The sequence below is a fragment of the Narcine bancroftii genome, chromosome 1, assembly GCF_036971445.1.
Source record: "Narcine bancroftii isolate sNarBan1 chromosome 1, sNarBan1.hap1, whole genome shotgun sequence".
Lineage (NCBI taxonomy): Eukaryota > Metazoa > Chordata > Chondrichthyes > Torpediniformes > Narcinidae > Narcine > Narcine bancroftii.
Window position 1 is genome coordinate 39008590 of NC_091469.1, and position 22662 is coordinate 39031251.

At 39.5% G+C, this 22662-nt stretch overlaps 1 protein-coding gene across 17 annotated transcripts in view; it reads right to left on the bottom strand.

Annotated features, from left to right (window-relative positions):
- The window catches only part of cntln (centlein, centrosomal protein), a 608473-nt gene that overhangs the window by 27933 nt on the left and 557878 nt on the right, over window positions 1–22662 (bottom strand). For 14 of the 17 annotated variants that reach the window (XM_069924366.1, XM_069924398.1, XM_069924283.1 and 11 more), the window contains 3 exons: window positions 18851–19039; window positions 9769–9846; window positions 5786–5973 (listed from right to left, as the gene is read on the bottom strand). In XM_069924366.1, coding sequence (XP_069780467.1) covers window positions 5786–5973; window positions 9769–9846; window positions 18851–19039 — 455 coding nt within the window. Of the gene's footprint in view, window positions 1–5785; window positions 5974–7964; window positions 9346–9768; window positions 9847–18850; window positions 19040–22662 lie in introns of those variants that run through there. The other 3 variants (XM_069924314.1, XM_069924376.1, XM_069924293.1) reach the window with 2 other exon arrangements.

Genomic DNA, 22662 nt, shown 5'->3' on the forward strand with positions numbered 1-22662 from the left:
TTTTCTGAGGTTGGCACTGGAAATCCAGCCCCAGTAGCAAGAGGGCACAGAGTTGTGGCATAATAAGCAGTCTGAACCATTTGTACACTACGCCTCCAACAGTCAGGGTTACTACGCAGGACACAAGGGTGGCTGCCATGTATGATTTAGACACAAGTGATATCCTGCTTGGCTGTCATACTTTAAGGAATTGTTGTTTAGTGGTATCAGGCTTTCTGTACTCCTGCAATTGAATAAACAGTTGATATTGTACCCATTTACTTGGACATCCATCATGGACCTGGTGAGTTTGTGCTGTGCCTCCTGGTTCAGAGTGATGGAGGCCAGTATGGATTCTTTGTGCAAGTCTGATGGGTGCTCATGAATCAAAATGGCTAGTTTTGACCCCTCATAGTATTGTATGCCTGGGAAAACAGTGTTTGGCATGGTCCAAAATGGTGGTCCGAATGATTCGACATAGCTTGTGTGCAGATCGCACTGCCTGGAGTGGCGACTGTCCACACGTGGCGCTGCTAGATTTCGCGGGTAATTTGGATTGACAAGCACCAGGAGCACACTGCATCCTTGGCAGGGCAGCATTTCCTCGGGTGCTGATCCTGCCCACAAAAGTAACACTTGGAGAGATCAACCGCAATGGCGACCGAGGTCAGATCACTAGAGTAGTGGGATGGTGCACGGGTCCAGTCACTTACAGGGTGGGACGATGCCCCATCCCAGGATGGTGACCAAGCAGCTGAGTAGTCATCTGAATTCTGGAAGCCCACCTCCAATGTCTTTGAAAGTTTAACTGCCCTTTGCAGATCAAGTACTTTTTGGTTCTAATCGTCGATGCCGTATGTACCCAGAGCGGATACCGGCAACGTATGCATCTCTGATGATGTCTACTGCATTCTGGGTGGCCAACATGGCCTTATAGTTGCTCTACACAAGATCCGGAGGGCCCGCAGGTACTTGGCGCTCGACTCACCAGCTCGCTGTTTAACGGTGGCCAGGATGTGCCTGGCTCTAGACCTCATTAACCTTCCTGCAATACTGAGCCTTGATGATCTCCATAGCTGCTTTGTATGAGCTGGTGTCGCTGATCATCAGGAACACGGTGCCCGCCACACGAGAGAAGTAGTCTCAGTTGGTTAGCGTCCATGGTGATGGCATCCACACCGCCACCAGGAAGTTTCAAAGCAGCGTAGCTAAAGTATGAACATGTTCGGGGCATCCGGTGACTGAGGGTCAATGTCAAGCTTCTCAGGTTTCAGGTACTGTTCCATACTTTTTTTTTGAAATTTTTAGTCAATAAAATTGATGTACCTGTCAATAATCACAAAGGGCTGAAGTTGTGAAATTATCAGGCTTTTATTAACTAGACTGGAAAAACCATCAACCTCATTCACTGATCAAAGCAAAGAGAAAGGGGAGCATGCAAGGAGTTATGAGTAGGATTGGTTTCAGGAGCCGTGTCCAGCCGGCAGCAGCCAATCGTAGGAATAACAGTGGTTTACCACACGGACAATTTAATATAAGGTTTCCATGTCTGCTGATGGTCCAAATCAGGTAGGAAAGTGAACTGCAGTGGCAGCAAAGTGCACTACTCACTTTGCACCTAGGACTGTGTGGCTCAGTACGAAAATCACACCATCTACAAATTTGCTCATGATACCACAGAAGTAGGTGGTATAAAAAGGAGTGATGAGTCAGCATCCAGGAGGGAGATTGAAAAGTTGGCTGAATGGTGTACTGATGATAATCACGGACACAATGTTACCAAAACCAAGGAGCTCATTGTGACTTTAGGAGTGGAAAGCCATAGGTGTATGTTCAGTATTATTGGGGGATCAGAGGTGGAGAGGGTGAGCAAGTTAAAATTCCTGGAAATCACTATCTTGGAGGACCTTTCCTGGACCCCACACAATAATGTCATCGTGAAGAAAGCAACTACTTTCTCAGGAGTTTGCATAGGTTTGGTACGACTTTGAAAACCTTGGCAAATTTCTTCAGATGTGTAGTGGAAAGTGTGCTGTTGACTGCATTAAGGCTTGGTATACCACTGAGTGAAAAGCCCTGCATAAAGTAGTGGGCACAGCCCACTACATCACAGGCAAAACTCCCCACCATCAAGAGAATCTACATGGAACACTGCTGTCAAGCAATCATCAAGGATCGACAGCACCCAACACGCAGACTGTTCTCGTTGCTGCCATCAGGAAAGAGGTATTAGTGCCACAAGACTCATAACACCTGGTGCAGGAACAGTTGCTATCCCTCTAACATCAGACTCCTAAACAACAAACTCAATCAGAACACTCATTTAAATTCTCACATTATTTATTATTGAATATTTGCTTTCTGTATTGCACAGTTTGTTTACATTGATCACTTGTGTATGCATCTTTTCTCGAGTTCAGTCTTTTTTTGCATTAATGATAAGTAGAAATTCTGCCTGACCTGCAGGACAAAGAATCTCAGGGATGTATGTGATGTCAGATCTGTACTCTCACACTAAATTTGAATTCTGAATTTTATTTACAAAAGGATGCAGGCAGGTGAAAATATAGCATCAGAATCAGAATCAGGATTTATTGTCCTGAACAAGTCATGAAATTTGGTGTTTTGTGGCAGCATCATAGAGCAAACATTCATATTATAACCGTTTTACGACATTACTATAAAAATAAAATAAAATAATAGTGCACGAAAACTAAGGCAGGGCCTTTGGTTCATTGATTATTCAGTAAGCTGATGACAACGGGGAAGAAGCTGTCCTTGTGCCAATGAGGGGTTGTTTTTAGGCCTCTGTACCTTTTCCCTGATGGTAGAAGAGTGAAGAAGGCATGGCCTGGGTGGTGGGGATCTTTGAGGATAGAGGCTGGGTTTTTAAACACACCTCCTCATGTAGATGTCCTTGATGGAGTGAAGTCTGATGCCTGTGATGTCTCAGGTCGAGTTAACAACCCTCTGGAGTTTATTCTTATCCTGAGAGTTGGCACCTCCATATCAGGCAGTGATGTAACCAGCCAGAATGCTCTTCACGATACACCTGTAGAAGTTTACGACAGTCTTCGGTGACATACCGAACCGCCTCAGACACCTCATAAAGTATAGCTGCAGGTGAGCCTTCTTTGTGATTGCTCCAAGGTGTAAGCCCCAGGACAGATCCTCAAAGATATTGACAACCAGGAATTTGAAGTTCTTAACCCTCTCCACTACTGAACCCTTGATGAGGACTGGGTTGTGTTCCCTGGCTTCCTCCTGAATTCCACAATCATCTCCTTTGTTTTGCTGATGTTGGCATCAGTGAGGATGTGTGAAATAATTCAATGTTGCAAGCAGAATAGAAAATCACATTTTTTTTTAAAGTGAGAGACTGAGAAATGCAAGTACTTCAGACTGATTTGAAATCATTGTATACAAATCATGTAAGATTAACGTGCATACACAACAAGCAACTATCAAGATAAATATCATGTTAGCTTTTATTTCAAGGGAGTTGGAACATTAAATAAGAAAGATGGTACAATTGTACAGGAGTTCTTTGCACAGCTTTGTTTCCTCACCTCAGAAAGACAACACAGAGAAGGTGCCACTAAAATAGCTGAAGATTCAAGATCAATATTCAAGACTCCTTAATTTTCATGTAATAAAACAGGTGTAATATTATACAAAATTGCATTTGGCATCTGCCATAAGGTAAAAAGATTTGCTATCAGTAGAAATTGCTGGGCTCCTCTTACATTCAGAGAAAGAAAAACAAAAGAGATTCCTTTCAGTCACTGGGTATCCGTGGATTCGCCTCCAGCGCTCCTGCAGTCTCTGCAGCCACACAGAGTTCAGTCCAAACCATCAGCATTCCAAGCTCCAGATCCAAACCTCTGACACAATCAGGAAGCCTTTAGCGCCTTTGGCACCGTCTTGCATCCTGGTTCTGAACATGGTACGCTTTCAGACAGTCTCAAGCTAATTTCCAGCAGCCCACAACCTGGTGCACGTCCTTTGACTGCAGTCAAAGTCACCAACAGCTTGCTGCCTGTGTGTTTTTCAGCCGCAGAGCTCCTCACTGGCCTACCACCGTGGTCACTGTCTTCTCTGCTTCTCTTTCTTAAATGGGAATGTTCTTCCATTTTATGGTGCCCTGTACCAATCCTCTTTCCACAGAGTCTGCAACCCCTCGAGGTTGCTCCCAAACATAGATGCCGCCATCTTGGACCCAGACTCTGCAGTCACAACATTTTAAAATAAACCACTGTTGGCTTCTTTAACAGGCTGTTTATAGCCTGTACAGAGCAGTCAGTAGTCAGACTGGACGATAGAACCCGGCGGAGGAGCGCAGTGTCTCAGCTCCCCTCTCTCTGCTGGTCCACACCATGGCAGTGCCTTAGTGATCTCCTAAAATGTGTGTATATTCTCTGAAGATTTAAAAATGAAAAGGTATTTTCATGGAAATGTAGAACTTTTTCAAAGGCCAAGGCAGGTACATATTGTTAGGCTGCTTCCCCAGGTTCCCCAGTCTGACTTACTCTGAAGATAGGGTGACAAATACACCCTTCTTAATACAGAGGGTGGTGGATTTTCATAATTCCCTGCTCCAGAAGATTGTGAATGCCATCTCTACACAGGCTCAAAACTAACATTATTTAATATTTCAGCACGAAGGGAATCATGAGGATCGTCAGAAACTGATCAGCCACACTTTTGTGGAATTGAGGAGCAAGTTCAAGGGGCCAAATAACTTACCTCTGCTTTTCTTTTTGATATCAAGGATGAGAATTTAGCAGACAACAGATTCATATGTAAAGAGCATGTATTGGTGATGAAAGACTAAGTAGTTTGAAGTCAATGAAGGCAAAAAAGCGTGGAAGTTAGTGAGACTGCATCTGTAATACTGTGGGCTGTTCTGGTCGCCAGAATATGATTAAACTAGAGAAGTTGCAGAAAAGATTCACAAAGAATTCGTTGGGAATTGTACAGATTAAATTATGAGCAGAGATTGGAAAGGCTGGGATGGTTTTATATGAAGCGAAGGAGGTTAAAGGATCAATTTATAAAACCATGATGGGCATAAGGTGGATGCTTCGAATAATTTTTCCCAGGGCAGGGAAGTCCAAAACTAGAAGGCATAGGTTGAGAGTGGGAGGTAAAAGATTTAAAGGGGAGATAAGGGGCAGGTCTATGGAATGAGCTGCCAGAGGCAGTGAACAAGGTGGATATAAATATACTCTAGGAAAGTTGGAAAGGTTCAGAGGGATATGGGCTAAATGCAGGCACGTGGATTGCCAGAAAAAGGCACTGATACGCTCTATCAATAACTCCAGTGAGTTAGAAACAATAGGCTTTTATACTCTTTAGATTGTAGCTGGCCCGATTCCATGTGCTCGAATGAAGGATGGGGTTAACCTTTATGGCTGGGTAACAAGAGGAGGAGTTACTGGGGAGTGAGTCATCAGTGGGTTGGCCAGTTACCCATACAGAGTTATATATATATATATATATATATATATATATATATATATATATATCACCATATTCACCCCCTCTTTTAAAACAAAATCCTGCTGGATTAAAATTCTAGAGGCTCAGCTGGCCGGGTGGTCTCCTCTGTCTCTGTGACCTGCGCAGTTCCACTGCTGGTCTGCTGGTTGGTTTCATTGCTGGTTGTGTGTCCTGCGGCTGGGGAGGGAGGGAAGGCTCTGTAAGAGGTGGGGCTTGGTTGTATATGGGGGGCAGAGGTGGTGGTCAGAACACCTGGAATGGGGTCTGGGGCATGTGGTATGGGGGCCCAGGGTGTGTCACTAACCTGTACTGAGTCCCTGGGTGGGGCGACAGGGGTGTAGGTAGGATCTTGGTTGAATGGGGTAGGTTGGCGTGCAGGAGCTGCACCTCTTCAACCAATGGATCGGTCTTATGACCTCTCGTGTGTTTCCACAGCAGGATGGTCCCGGAGATGAGAGACAGAGAGGCAGTGTGGTTCCAGTCGCCGACTTCCTGGGAAATGAAAACATGTGTTCATGTGGGGTCATGTTGGTAGTGGGGCATAGGAAGGATCAGATGGCATGGAGTGCTTCCAGCAGGATTTCTGCCAATGGAACACTGCCAGGCCTTTTGACTTAAGGGCCAGGAGGACTGCCAAACAGTGGCATTTTCTCTTTCTACCTTGCTGTTCCCCCTGGGGTTGTAGCTTGTGGTCCTACTAGTGGCAATGCCTCCAGCCATCAGGTACCGCTGCAGCTCGTCGCTCATGAAAGAGGACCCCTGATCACTGTAGATATAGTTTTGGTACCCAAAGGGGGTAAATATGCTGCTGAGTGCCTTGATGACAGTGACTTGAGGTCATGTTGGGACAAGGGATGGCAAAAGGGAGTACATGTCGATGATGTTGAGGAAATAGACATTCCTGTTGGACAAGGGCAGACGCCCTTCAAAATTGATACTGAGTCAATCAAAGGGGCATGTGGCTTTGATGAGGTGTGACTTGTCGGGCCGGAAGAACTGTGGTTTACATTCTGCACAGACCCAACAGTGTCTGGTCAGAGACCTGACATCCTCGATGGAGTACGGGAGGTTCTGAGCTTTAACGAAGTGGCACAGTTTTGTAACTCCAGGTTAGCAGAGGTCATCGTGGAGGGAATGGAGGCAGCTGAGATGCATGTCCCCTGGGATAGGGCATCTGGGGTGTAATTGAGCTTGCCTGGCCAGTATAGGATATTGTAGTTATAGGTGGAGAGTTTGATTCTCCACCTCAGAATTTTGTCATTCTTGATTTTACCCCGCAATTTGGTATTGAACACAAAGGCCATGGCTCGTTGGTCCATTAGCAGGGTAGATCTTTAAACGACCAGGTAATGACGCTAATGGCGTACTGCCTCAACGATCTCCTGTGCCTTCTTCTCAACAGAGGAGTGCCGTGTCTCAGAGCCATGAAGGGTGTGGGAAAAAAATGCCACTGGCCTGCCTGCCTGGTTGAGAGTGGCAGCCAGCGCGAAGTCGGAGGCATCGCTTTCCACCTAGAGTGGGGTGGATTCGTCCACAGCATGCATTGTGGCTTTGGTGATGTCTCCTTTGATTTATGTTTTCCTAGTTTTATTTTCCATTGGCTCTATGAAAATGTGGAACTCATTCACTATCAATGTTCGACATATCACACATGATACAGCACACCAGATCGAGGTGACAGTGGTTCATAGGATAAAGTGAGAAAGAGAAGAGAGCAGCAGTCAATGCAGTGCAGGTATCCGAAAACCTGGCAGGGACCAAACTGGGAAGCAAACTGGAATCCACAGGGCACCAGGTGGATGCGGAGCCAAGTAGCCGGCAAGGACATGGCTGTGGAAGCAAGTCTGGGTGAGAACAGGGTCAGAGGGCTGGAGAGCAGAAGGGAGTGCAGATGGGGAGCAGTGAGAGAGACTCTAACAAAACTCACTTCGAAGATAGGAGGAGAACTTCTTCAGGGTAGACATGCCTCAAAGAGGTTTTGCAGTGGAGCAACTCAATGGAGTGAAACATGCGAGTCTGAAGATGCTGTGATTCCTCCAGAAACTCTATATTTTTACAATTACAACATCTGCAGTCTTTTGTGTTTCACTCCTTTCTGGTTTCAGTCAATTCAGCAATGGGAAAAGCTTTTTGTTATCAACTCTATTTATGATCTCCATTCCAAGCAAAACAGCTTATGCAGTTGTTGCCAAAAACTGAAATGCTCTATCCTACACAGCATTCTGGTTACTCTTCAATGCAATCACACTCTTTCTATAGTGTGCTGAGTGGAAGAGCACACAGTATTCCTGCTGTGGTCTATCCAATGTTATGAGTTCTATCTTACTCCAGCTGTGGGAGGATGTGGAGGAGAATGAAGAGATAGAAGCCAAAAGTTTGTGATCTGATAATCTGCAGATGCTCCATATTAAACTGTATTTCTATCTAGTGCTTTATTTCAATTGCATTACATTATGGTCTCCAGTATAACACATGAAAAATCATGGCTAGTTCTACCTCGGAGCACTGATAGCATCACTGAGCAGAATATAGTTAAATGGTGCTGTACAAATTTAATTGCACATACACATGGATTTACAAATACAATATTAACAATTCATGTTTGTAACTGTCTTACTTTATCTGACAGACGTGTTGATAAATGAATTTAAAACCACTGATTTGACAGTCATTCTGACACACAAGTGTAACTACATTCAATTCTATTCTTGCCATTGAAGTTGTTACAGAATGGGTTAATAAAATTATGATAAAATATATCTTAAAAATGTATAGATTGTGGGGGTTTAGTTTAGGTATTACTTCACATTCCACAAGAGACATTAACAATTCACAAAAGACATCTCATTTAAAATGCAAAAGCTATGCCTAAGCAGAAACTCCGTGTCTACAATGACTTTGAAGAGTGCTTATGAACTCTTCACAAGTAGGTATTAATTGGACTGTTGTTGTGGAATTGAAATGGACTATTGTCTTTAAAGGAACAGATGTCCAAGCTCAGAAACTGATTAATTTTTTTGCCGGTGCCAGCAATCCAAGTCTGGTTGAAGTTTTCCCCGTTCTAACAATGGCATTTTCTCTTTCTACCTTGCTGTTCCCCCTGGGGTTGTAGCTTGTGGTCCTACTAGTGGCAATGCCTCCGTTGCAAACGGAGAGAAAAAAAGCATTATTCTCTTTGGAAAAAGAGAGGGAGAGAGGGGGATAGACAGTCAGTTTACAGCAGGATTTGGTGTTGGTTTTGAGTACTGAATTCAGCCTATTCTAAACACTTGTAGTCAGTTACAAGAGGAAGTGGCTAACTAATGGGTTTCCCATGAGGGGGAAAGTTTCTGCAGCAAGACACTGAAGTGGCTGATTGAAGGAGATCTGTTTATGTATGTCCAACAAACAACAAATATCTCTCTCTGAAACTAACAAAGACCTTCTTTTGCAGTAATAATTTAAGTTAAAGCACCAGAGCCTGGTGAAGATCATAAATGTTAAATTCTGTGCACGGTATGGAAAATTGCCTTGGAGAAATGAAAAGTGACTGTTTGGACAGTGAAACAAAGAACTTTTCTGAACACATACACATTACATTCACGTGTGCTTAGAATTAGAAGGGGGTTAAGTTAAGTTAATAGTAATAAGTTATATATTGATTTTCTTATTCTGTTTGAAGAAAATTAAAAACATTTTTGTTTAAGCAACCATTGTCTTGGCGAAGTTCTGGTGCTGCTGGTTTTTGGCGTCCTCTGGCCTCGTAACACTAGAGTTGTCTGTGAAGCTCATCTCTTTTGATGCAATAGGCTTTTTGGAGTTTAGCAGCCTTGCATTTCTTGCTGGTTCTTGCCCATCACACACTTGGGATGATGGCATCTTTTTCTAAAGAATATGGAATAATATGAGTGCTTAACTGATGAAGGGTGGCCTTAATTGATATAAATAATTTGGAACCTTCAGTGGTTACATTGGTGAAATGATTCATGTTCAGATAATGGATTTTGACTAATGATGGCAAAGGACTTCCGTTGGACAAGAATAAAAGAAATCACAGCACATTGGTAAGTTCAATTGAATTTTAAAAGCAGGATTCAAATGATTTGAATTAAAAATAGAATAAAATTAAAGCATAATAACAATTTTGTGGGCTTCCTTTTGGTATAACTCATGATTGTTAAAAAAGACTATCTTCATTTATTGCTTTAAATGTACTTGATGAATCTGTAAGTGAAGGTTAATTAGTTCCAAATGTAAAAGGAGCAAATGAGGTTGCAAAATACCATAGTGCACAAGATATTTCAGTACCTGGCCTTCAAGTATCTTATGTATTTGGCTCAGCCAGTTCTGATCTTTCATTGAAGCTTTTTTATTTTCTTCTGATTCCTGCGGATGGATAAAAAAATAGTGGTTATATTATAAAGTTACTTCTGCTTAATTCTCCACTTCATGTGTACATGGTCTCTGGCATGCAGAAACAGGATAATGGGCAGAACCAGAATTTACTAGTTCTTTCCATTTCATTACCTCATTTCAGTCTTTCTGCATTTCTTTTCTCTTATACACTCATCTAGTCTTATTTTGAAAGCTTCTAAGCCATTTGTCTTAACAGTTTCATGTTGCAGTACCACATTCTGAAAATCACTCTAGGATTACTGCTCCTGGTTTCCCTGAAGGGTTTAGTTGTGGTTATTTAGTATGTGTGGACTACTGGTTATAGATTCTGTCATTCTCTTGGTTATTACCATGTGGAAACTGAAAAATTTCAGAAAAATGACCCCAACCTCTTTTATTCTTTTTGATAGCTTCAATCTTCATACAATGGATTTCAAATAGAAAATCAAAGATGACATAATTGAGAAAATTGAAATTGTATTTCATGTTTTAAGAAGAATTATGGTAAGAAATAACCAAAATCTGCCCACAGTTCCAGGAGTAAATGAAAATTTTTCCACACTACTACTGTGGAGTTAATGATATTCCAAAATATCTCTCAGGAACTGCTTCAAAAGTGCAAAAGATTAAGAAATATATTTATGCCATTGGTGCAGTTTTTTAGGAGATTAATAAAAAAAAATCAGATTCTCTGTTCCTGGACTAATTGTGGCACAGATGGTCAACAGTGCTTATGCATTCATAATGCTCCATCTGGTCTTCACAGAGCAAGGGGAACTAATGCTCTACAGGTAACCTGATGAGCATTACTTACTTCAGCACAAACATAATCAGCATTTCAATCAGTCTCTCTTGGATAAACACATAAGCATGAAGTAAACCCCTTTTAGTTGAGAGGAGGGACAGGATCAGTGTCGTTTTGAAGAGACAGTGAATGTGACTAGTGATTAACAACCAAAGAGAAACTGGTCAGATCTCCTGCAATCTGATCACCAATCATTCAAAAAGAAACAGATGTTTAGGCATTTGCTTTCATTTTAACAGAAGGGAAGACCCTCTCGCATAATTGAAAGTAGATTTGAGGCTGGTGTCTTTGCAGTGCTCATTGATTGAGGAGATGAGGGGTGGCTTTATTGTGCATCAGTGCATGAGGTGGAGAAGGTTAACAATACTCATAGGAAATGAAAGCTTTTATATACTGACCCTGGCCTTTGTCTTCATTTTTGATGGACACAGAAATTTCCATCAGAAATGGTTAGGCATAGCTTGCATGTTTATAACTCAGAATTATGCTAAATCTTCCTCAGCACTTTTGCACAGCTTTTTAAGAGTGGAACAATGTGTTCAGAGAGATCAAACCCTGAGAATCAATGGATTTATTTTCAAAATAGGTCAATCTCTGGGGTTTCCTCTGAAACTCAGATACCAATGACAATAACGCCTCAACTCAGAAATTGCCTTTAAAAGGCAGCCTTTTCGTTATCTTTCCCAAGACCGAGAACTTCAGTGGCTGGATTGCATCATGGGAGAGTTGGGGGAATGGTAGAGGTGAACAAAAGAAGAAGCCTAACTTGACAAGTGAGTGCATGTGTTGGAAGAAAACACTGGGAGTGGTGTTACCTGACATGGGAAAATTTAATGCTCATACCAATGGATTATAAGCTCCTAAATCAGAAAATAAGATAAGGATGTTCCAATTTTCATGTGTCCTCAACTGTCGCAATGTAAGTCAGTGAGGGAGAGGGTAGGAAAATTAAAACAATATGCAAACAAAAGCTCCAGAATGAATCCTAAATAGCAAAATATGTTGCCTTTGCTCTGTAATAATGGGTCACCCTCTGTAACTCTGCATCTTTGTACCATATCTTATGTGTTCTAGATGAGATGTCCACCAGTCTGCTCACAAAAAATTCATTATCATTGACAATAAACTTGAACTTGAGATGGCCATTGCAGACCGTGCAGATGCTCTACAAAGCAGTTTCCTGGTCTACATTTGTTTTTTCTTCATATAGAGGCAACATTGTAATCTCGGAATGAAGCACACCAGGTTGGAAGAAGTGCACATGAATTTCTGCATCACTTGAAAAAGCTACTTAGGTCCCTAGATGGTGAAAAAGGAGGTGAAGGGATAGATGTTAAGTGTTGGGGGCAGGAATAGGTGAAAGTGTGATTGGTGGTGGGTTTAAATTAGAGTGGAAATGGCAAATGCAAATATGTGCGAAGAATCCACAAATTATGGCAGAGGGTTTCATATAGGAGGATATTTTAGAAATCCTGCAGTAGAAAACTGCATCTTGAGAGCAGATGTTGTTGAGATGAAGAAATTTCAACAGGTAGGATGAGGGGAGGTATAATCGAGGTCGCTTTGAGAGTGGGTGTGTTTATAGAAGATGACAGTGGCCAAACAATATGCTGAGACAGACAGAGAGATGGAGAAAAGGAAGAGAAATGTGTGTGGTCATTGTCCCCATCAACTTTTTAAGGCGCATTGAAAGCATACTTGCTGGGTGCATCACATGTGCTGTGGGAGATGCCCTGTTCAAGATTAGAAAAATGCTGCAGGAGGTGGAGAGTGCAATTCAGAAGATAACACAAACTTCCCTCCCCTCCATTGAATCTATCAACATTTCTTTCTCGCAAATCCTTTATCTCTGTCACATCTCTTCCCAGTAAAAGATCTTCCATGAGAGATCATCTAAGACAGGGGTGTCAAACTCAAATTCACGGAGGGCCAAAATTAAAAACTTGGACTAAGTCGAGGGCCGAACTAAATATTTATTGAAAATTTTCAACAACATCTGCATGTTTTCTCTTCTTTCAACATATGTAATGTTAAACTTTAGGATATAACTTTAGGAGGATAATGTTACAGGTCAGGAGTAGGTAGCTCAAGTTCACCCTTTGCTTGACCTGAGGGAAACCTATTTGGTCCCTGTGGAGATGTAGTCAGCATTCACAGGCTGTGTCCATTTTGGCCTGCATCAGGACTCAGCATTTCCTGCTCACTCCTCAGGCTCTAGGCCTCTATTCACCCTCGACCCACCATCCCTCTACCTGACCAGTCCTTTACCCAACCTCTACTCACCCCTCACATCACTCGCTCTGCCTCTACCCACCCCATCCTATACACGCCCCTCTACTTCCTCTCCCCAACCTGTTCCTCCCTCTACCCATCTCTCACCCTCTAATCACCCCTCCCCTACTCGCCCTGCCCCTCCCCTTTTACCTCTTCTCTATCCACCCCTCCTTCTACTCATCCCTCCCTCTAACTTCCCCTCGCACCACCATAACTTCCCCTGCCCATTACTCCTCACCTACACCCTCTGCCCACTCCTGCTTACCCACCCACTCAGGCCCAGCGCGCTGCCGATCAGCCTTTGTGGACAGCCACCATCTCTCTCTTCACGTGCAGGGCCGAACCAGCTGTCCCTGGGGTCCGCGCGGGTGCAAGCACTGAAGGCCGTGGCGACCGGGAGAAGTGCACTCGCGCTGTGGAAGGCCGTCTGGTGCCAGTCGCGCGGGGCTCACGCAGCCCGGGGGCCGTGCGCAGCCTGCCATGCCTGTCGCGCCGACAGGAAATCACAGACGCTCGCCAATCCGCCGCACCACTCGACAGGTGGGAGAAGTGACTGGTTGTGCGGGGAGCCTTCCAACTGGCTTGCCGGCTGATGACATCGACAGACTTCTCGTTACAATTTCTCGTGTTACAATGGGGAAGGATGTGCAATGAAGGGGGAGGATGGTGGGGGTGACATTACCAAAAAACAGCATCGGCTCTCGCTGCAGGGCGGGCCACCTCTAATACATTTTTGAAATGATCTTGCGGGCCAAATATAAAGGGCCAGAGTTTGACATGTGTGATCTAAGACATACTCCTACAAAACAAAATGTGGGTTTCCCTCTACTACCATCAATTTGGCCCTTACCTGCAAATCCTCCATTACCCATATATCTTTCCTGGGCCTCTCCAACCCCAGATGCAATAAGGACAGGTTTCCCCTGTCCTCACCTATCATCACACCAGCCTCTGCATCCAACACCTACCACATAATCCCACTACCACTCACATCTTCCCCTCTCCACATCCCTTTGTGTCTCCCTCAACTACTCTGTCCTTCCCACCAATTGCCCCTTTTGGTACTGCAAGAAATGCTACACCTTTGCCCACTCCTCCACCCTCACCACCATTTTTGGCCCCAAACAGTCTTTCCAAGTGAAGTAGCATTTTACATGAATCTGCAAGGTAAGAGCTCTTTCGAGTCTTCAGATTCTCTTTCTTGATACAATTTAAAAGCATAGTTTTTAATCTAAGAATCCATGCTACTGCCTTTTTCAAACAAAACCACAAAGAGAGATAGCAAATTAATTGAATGATTGGATCATTTTCATTAGATATTTGAATAGATTTACATCATAAGTGTTTTGGATTTCAGGATCCTCCATTGAAAATTCTTTTAACTCTTCCGGATTTTGAAGCCAATCTTCTTGGGATCATGAAAGAAATTGAGGACCAGACACCCAAGTGCTGGCTCTTTTCAGAAGAGATTGAACTTTTGATTCTCATGAAGCCATATCAGCTGGATTATCCACTGTTTTAACATATCTCCATTGATTAGCATGAGAAACCTTTTTGATTTCATTAACTCTGTTAGTCACAAAGGTATGAAAAATTGTGGTTTTGTAATTAATGTATTTAAGCATTGATGTACTATCAGTCCAAAACAGAGTCTAACTCCATCTGTAATTCTTTTCTTAACATAGAGTTCATTTTGCTCGCCATAGTTGCGGCAGTCAATTCCATTCAAGGTATGGTGATTGGCTTTAATGGAGCCACTCTGGCTTTTCCCATAACCACAATGTACTTTCGTAGCACTAAATAACTGACAGTGCCAAAACCACCTTCGCTTGTATCAGCAAAGTGGTGCAGCTGAGAAAATATGACAATTCTAAAGTCTGTTGATTTAAAAGATCTGTCAGAATTTTCTAACATTTTAAGACTCTCAATCCAATTTATCCAATCTTGTGCGATGGATTCTGGTATAGTTTCATCCCATCCAAAATTTATTCTGCACAATTCTTGCAGCAGAATTTTCTTGGCTATTAATATTCCTGGTGCCAATATTCCTAAAGGATTGTATATTGAACTTATGATCAAAAGAATATCTCTTCTTGTTAAAGGCTGTTCTTTCAAAAAAAATTTCAAATTTGAAAACATCAGATTGAACACACCATTGCACCCATAGAATTCTTTTGACAGGCAGAAAGTCACATTCCAAGTCAAAATGTTTTATCTCTTTTGCTCTTTCTGCCTCAGGAATAACAGCCAACACAGTTTGACTGTTGCTAATTCATTTTGTAAGGAAGATACCTTCTTTATTACAGATCTCCTTTAACTCGTGAAAAAGATCTATTGCTACTTTTTCTGAAGCCACTGAAATAAGATAATCATTAACATAGAAATTATTTCTGATGATGCTTATAGCTTGAGAACTAAATTGCTCTTCATTATCTTCAGCACATTTCCTGAGAGCAAAATTTGCACAACTCAGTTCAAAGTTGCACCAAATAGATGAACTTTCATTCTGTATTCAACTATGTCTTTATTCTAATCTCCATTAGGCCACTATAACAATCATAAAAAAACTCATGATCTTCTGATGGTACTTTTACTTGATAAAATATCGCTTCAATATCTGCAGCAATTACAATAGACTCTTTACAAAATCTTATCAGAACACCTATTAAAGTACAGGTTAAGTCTGGACCTTGTAGAAGTTGAGAATTCAATGAAACTCCTTGAAATGATGCTCCACAATCAAATACTTCGCCAAGTTTCTTCTTTAGTGGATGTATAATTCCATGATGAGGTAAATACAATTTTTTTTACCATCTTTACATTCCAAGATATCCTTTGATACCATTTCTACATAACCCTTGGCTTTCATGTCCAACATGACATTCACATATTCCCAATGAAAGGAAGAATTTCTCTTGAATTTTCTCTTTAAATTCAGCATACGCTGTTCTGCAATTCTTTTATTATCTGGTATACAAATTTCCATTTTCTTCTAAGGTAATGCAATACAGTAATGACCATCAACATGATTAACAGAATTTGAAACTAAATCCAGAAACTGCTTGTCCTCCTTTGAAGGTTCTTGAATATCTGTGAGAAATTCATGAAAATCAATTTTAAACTGTTCACAACTGAAATTCGGTTGACATTCATGTTCAACGCCTCCTGATCATTATTAATTTTTACTCATAATGGTCCATTAATTGCCCATCCAAACAATGTTCTCACAGTATAAGGTCTGTCATTTTGACTTCTTATTATTTCTAAGAGGGTCGAGAGCTTTTGGTACATCTAATCCAATTAACATCTCAATCTTAGCATCAATCTTAGGTAAGCAAACATCTTTTAGATGAGCCCACTGTTTGATATCATCCTGATATGGAATATTCTCCTTATTCACAGGCATAGTCTTCTGAGTATATACACTTGGAAGATCGCAAAATTCATTGCTATTCAATCCAGCAATCTGTAAACCTGAAACTATATTAGTTTCAATGTACCTTTCATCATTTATTGTCTTCTCTAAGATCTGTGATCTTTTTCCATGAAGATTAAGTTTATTCATTAATTCAACAGTACTAAATGATGCAGTACTTCCTGGATCAAGAAATGTGTAGGTCTTCAGTACGAAGGTTCCTATTTTAGTTTTAACCTGCACATGAACTATTGAGAGAGTTTTGTCACCAGCCCCCTTAAGACTGTTTGTCTGAACTAAAGCTGAAGCATCCTCACTGACTGTCACAGTAGACTTGGATTCAGATTGTTTGCCTTCCTTCTCAACTTTATTTCATTGAGTATGCAGTAATTTGGGATGCTTTAAAATGCATATTTCACAACTGAGTCACTTATTATAAGTTTTGCTTGTGTTAATTTCTCGTCATGCGATTTTTTCTCTGATCGTGAATATCTTTCTAAAGTATGCTTATCTTTGCAATACAAACAGCTTTCCTGAACATTCTGATTTTCCTTTTCCTTTGTTTCCTTGTTTGTTCCTGTGCTTGTATCTGACACAGTAGTAACAAAGGTACTTGCCTTTGGTTTCAGTTGAGACAATGACTTTGACTGGGCTTCCTGTCAATTCAGCTACCATAGCTCTGGCTTATCTTTTTCAAGGTCGCAGGTGTCTGGCCAGTTTTTGGCTCAATTTCAATCTGCACAATTCACAGACAGGTTCTCACAGACTTCTTGAATGTTCTATTATTGCAGTGTGGATGTCTCCTGGCTTTAAATTAAGTAGTTAATTCTTTTAGACAAATTTTATGAGCCTTTCCTCCAAATAAACTTCACAATTACATTTTTCTTTGAATCAAAATACAGACGACGCTTTCCTCATTCTAATATCCTAATTTCAAAGTATCATCTTCCAAAGCATGGGCTGCGATATCCTGAATTTAATGCGACAAATCAAACTCTATGGCTGTTACTTTATGTAGTTTGAATTCTTTGATAGAACAGTTAAACATTTTGCATAGCTTCACATTCTGACGTTCATAATGATGAATAATAAAGTATTTACTGTATAATAAAGAGACAAAGCTTTTAAAGAGATACATATTGTATTTAAAGAGATACAAAAATTCAAAGTAAAATTTCTCGTGCTCATGCTTCCTTCACATCTTGGAGAAAGAACAAACTGTTAGTCTGGGCGGATATTTCGACATATTACATTATAGTCACTATGGTAACACTACAAACAATAGGTCTCTCAAAGAGACAGACAAAAAATTAACTAAGGGTTAAAAATACAAGGTTTTAACCTTTACACATATCTCTAATATCTTTGGTCCAGATGAAAAGCATTGAAAGCAATATTGCAATGCTCATTGTCAGGGGTTTCCAAGTTCTGAATTGGAAGTGGTACTCAGTACAAGACCTGCTGGTGACTAGAAATGGACTTGACAATATGCATGCAGTTTACTGAAGGCTCTGTGGCAGAAAGCCAAAGTGGCAGGTGGAAGTCAGAGTAATCCTTTAAATTGTGCTTTTGACAATGTATTCTTCATTTAACCTTTGGTTTAATCTTGAACAATGCAGCTTGAAGTTCTGCACTAGCAATAGAGCATGACTTTAACCAGAATAAAGGCTGTAATATTTGTTCCAGATATCTGTCTTTGCTCAATATCTTTATTCAACTGTCACACATTTGTTTAATAGCAACATTGAAATATTAATTAATTTGTGAATGATCTACAATTGAGATCTCCTAATTTCAGTGAGTAATATTAAAATTTAGCATCACATTAGGAATGACTTAGGGTGGAAACAAAAAAACAAACGTAACTGCAAATCTTTCTAGGAACACCCTCTCAAATTTTCAGATGAATGTGAAATAACCCAATAATGGTTGTTATTGTTTTTCTCTTCAGCAAAATTCAATCATTCAAAGTTCAAAAGAAAATTTAAGAATTATGCCAACAAATTTCTAGGTCACACATTCTTTTCAAAAATAACTAAATTAAAGCAGTACCTCGTAACTTAATTGAAGACAGCATCCAAGAGATTGTGTATTAATGAAGAAACAAGGCAAATGGAACAAATATGGAAGCTTTTATTATTTTAAAACATTGATGCTCTGCTATCAGTGCAGAACCTCAAGTGGAACTGTTCATTAGCAAGCCAAAGCTTAGAACCATTTAAGAGACTGTTAAATCGACATGATTATTCAGGGAATAATCCTTGAATGCTTTAGATAGAACACCCTAACAAAATCTGCTAACCTTCACTTTGACAATATTTTTGGGAGTTGATACGAGACACTTGCAAGAACATGAGTATTGTAGATAGAAGATTAAAATCAGATTTGTACGAGGTAATTAGGCAACAAAACTAAATTTTAAATTACAATTTAACTTCTTATTTGGATCTTTATTTGTGATTTGACAAGGATAAAAACTGGTAACCACATGCGTTCCTTACCTCTTCATCCCCATAATAAAATAGGTCTTCCAAGTCACTTTGTGAAATATTAAGGATAGATGCGGCCATGGTCTGGGCTTTGCTGAAGGACTCCTTTGAAAGATCTTCATGACATAATTGCTTCATTTTTGCTCGTCTCAAGTGAGTTCTCCTGCTTTGAACTTCTCTGCATAGCTCACTGGCTAAGGCCTGTGATGGTGAAAAATACAAATCTGAATAACTTGAAGATCAATAGTAACTTGCATTTATACACAACATTTGGAAGATTAAAGCAAACAGAATATTAGATTTTACAGCAAGGATATTTTACTTGAAGAAATTAGTAAGTATCACTATAAAATTATAAAGAAAACACCACATCAAAACTCTGGTCGGAAAGACACATCTTGGCCATATTCACCAAGATTACTCTTGGAATTTAGGATTTGCACTTGAGAAAAGATTAAGGAACATGGATCAAAAGTTCCCTAAATGTTGAAGAATGAGTCGATTTCCTTGAGAATAGAAGGCTGTTGGTATATATGGGCCATGACAACATCATGGGCTGAAGGGCCAGTACTGTGTTGTAATGTTCTACAGTATGTTTTATGTTGTGGTGATTGACATAGTGGATGGTAAAGAGCTGTTCCTGAGGCTGTAAATTCTGTCTCTGAGGGCATTGTCTCAGGATGTCAGCCATATAAGAACGTACAGCAGTGTATCACAGGAACAGACCTTTCACCTCATGATGTCTGCACCCAACACAATGCCAAATTAAACTACATCTTTTTTGCCTGCATGTGATCCATAGCCCTCCATTCCCTGAATAATCATGTCGATTTAACATTCTCTTAAATGGTACTATTTTAAAAAAAATATTTTATTTAAAAATTTTCCATACATGTAATGATCATAATTAATATAATAATACAGATTTCAAAAGAACCAAAATAAAGTTACATACATGATGGCTTTTTCCCCCATCCAAAACACCCTCTCTCCCAAAATCCCCCCTCAAAAAATAATATATATACTATAACTCTATAAATATATAAAAAAAGATAGGAAAAGTTTTTGGATTTCGAGAGGCATTGCCAGGACCATATCTCCAGATTCACTCAGAGGAGAATCTCGCATGTCTAGATGCATAGGAATGACATTACAAATTTAATACCATTATTTGGGTGTACAGGCCCCTAATGTGCAAAAACAGAATACTTATTTCTCAAATTAAATGTAATTATTTTCCCAAAGGAATGCAATTTTGAATTTCTGCATGCCACCTTAACATACCCAAAGATGTATTGGACTTCCAAGTAAATGCAAAGTATTTCCTCACTACTGCTAAAGCTAATTTAACAAATTCCAATTGATAAATTGATCATTTTAATTTCAGTCATGTACCTTCAATATTTCCTAATAAACATAAATCAGGATTTTGAGGAAAGACAATTCTTGTAACTTGTTCTTTAAAAAAAAACTGTAGATCTGTCCAAAAAGGCCTTACATTGGGACAAAACCAAGTTGAATGAAAGAAAGATCCTACATCTGCACCACACCCAAAATGTTGATCTGATAAATCTAATTTCAGTATATTCAATTTCTGAGTTGTAAGATATAGCTGGTGTAAAAAGTTATATTGGACTAGTCTATATCTTACATTAATATTATAAGTTATACAATCCTTGCATACATCTTCCTATATTCATTAATCAATTGTAATATTTAAATCTGTTTCCTGTGTCTATCTAGATCTATGAAGTCCTTGTCTGGAGTATCCTGCTTGTAAAAATGAATATATCAAAGAAGTAAATTTTTTAAAAATTCCTCTCCCAATAAGAAGTACATCTAAGTTGAAACATCATTGGTCCATGCTTACTCCTTAAATATGCTCTTAATTGAAAATAACAAAAAAGAGTATTATGCGGTATAGCATGTTTGTTCCTCAGTTGTTCAAATGACATTAATTGACCCCTTTCGTAACAATCTTCGACATTTACAATCCTCTTATGAAACCAGATATTAAAAAACTGATTATTCCTTGCAAAAGCTGTAAGGGTACTTTGGATCAATGGCATTTTAGGCGATATAGACCTTCTTATACCAATATCATCATTTATTTTATTCAAAATATTAAGCAAATGTTTCAATAATGGTGTCTCTTTATCAATAACCATCAATTTCAATTGTTACTTATATATAAATTCTTCTGCTTTCTTCTCTTCTATTTTATTTAGTTCTATATTAACCCATGCCAGTTTTTCTTTCTCAAAAAAGAAGCAAGAAATCTCATTTGCATCGCTTGCTAATAATTTCTAAAATTACAGAGCTGTTGACACCCCAGTTCATATTTCCATGTTAACTTTTCTACAAAAACTCTTGACATTTTACCTTGCCAAATAAATTTCCTTACATGTATTTAATTCTTGAAAATTTTTTTGAGGTATTAAAATAGATAATGTTTGGAAAAAATATTGTATTCTTTGAAATATATTAATCTTTGTACAGTTAGCCCATTCAAATAAAGTTATAGGTAAGTTTATCCATTTTTTCAAATCTTCCTCAATCTTTTTAAGTAATGATAAATAATTCAATTTATATAAATTCTTTAAATTTCTATCTGTACGTATGCCTAAATATTTAAAATCCTTCACCTTCCGTTAATGGAATAATTTCATTTTTATTCCAATTTATTTAATAATCCAAAACTTGTCCATACTTTTCCAACTGAACATATAATAAAGATGTCTCAGGGTTAGTTAAATATATTAGAACCTCATCTACAAATAAACTCGTTTTATGTTCTTCTTGACCTACCCTGAAACCCTTAATTTGTAAATCAGACCGAATTGCTTTGGGCAAAAATAAATAAAGATGGAGATAAAGGACATCCTTGTCCACTAGATCTTGTCAATTTAAACTTGTCCATTAGTTACTACTTTAGCTTTAGGATTATTATATAATGCTCTAATCCAATTTTAAAAATTGAATCCAAATCCAAATTTCTCCTACAAGAAATCCCATTCTAATCTATCAAATGGCTTTTCTACCATCTAAAACTACTGCAACACTCAACTCACCTCCTTTTGTGCCAAATGAACTATACTAAGAAATCTAGCTACATTTTCTGATGATTGTCTCTTTTTAACAAAACCTGTCGGGTCCATATTTATTAATTAAGGTTACAGTTTATTCATCCTATTTGCTGAGATTTTTGCAACAATTTTATAATCCACATTTAATAATGAAATAGGTTGATAAGATGAAGGTTTTAAAGGGTCTCTATCTATTTGAGGAACCACTGTAACTGTTCCCATCAAAAATGATTCTGGAAAAGTATGGGTTTCTGACACCTGATCTAATACTTGCATAATAAATCCTTAAATTATTTTTAAAAGTATTTTATTTATGCATTTTTTGCTATGGACAAAGCATTAATACAAATTGAATTTGGAATTTGGTTGATTTATAGCTAACGTCCATAAGGTTCCCGAGGAGATACAACATTGGGTCTAGTAGAAAGGTTACTTTCATTATCCTAGTTAGTATATCAGCCAAGTCCTGCCAAAATGGGGCTACCTTTGCACAGGACTGGGTTGAATGAACAAATGTTCCCAGCTCCACTCCACACCTGAAACTCTCCTCTGGCACCTCCGGTTTTACCTTGTGAATCTTTTGCGGTGTGAGGTAAAGCTGGTGTAGAAAATTGTATTGAACCAGTCTGCATCTAGAATTAATCACTGTTGTCTCACTGTCTCTACACCAATCCGACCAACATCTCTTGTTAATTGTATGCCCAAGTCTGATTCCCATCTCTCTCTTGATCTATGTAT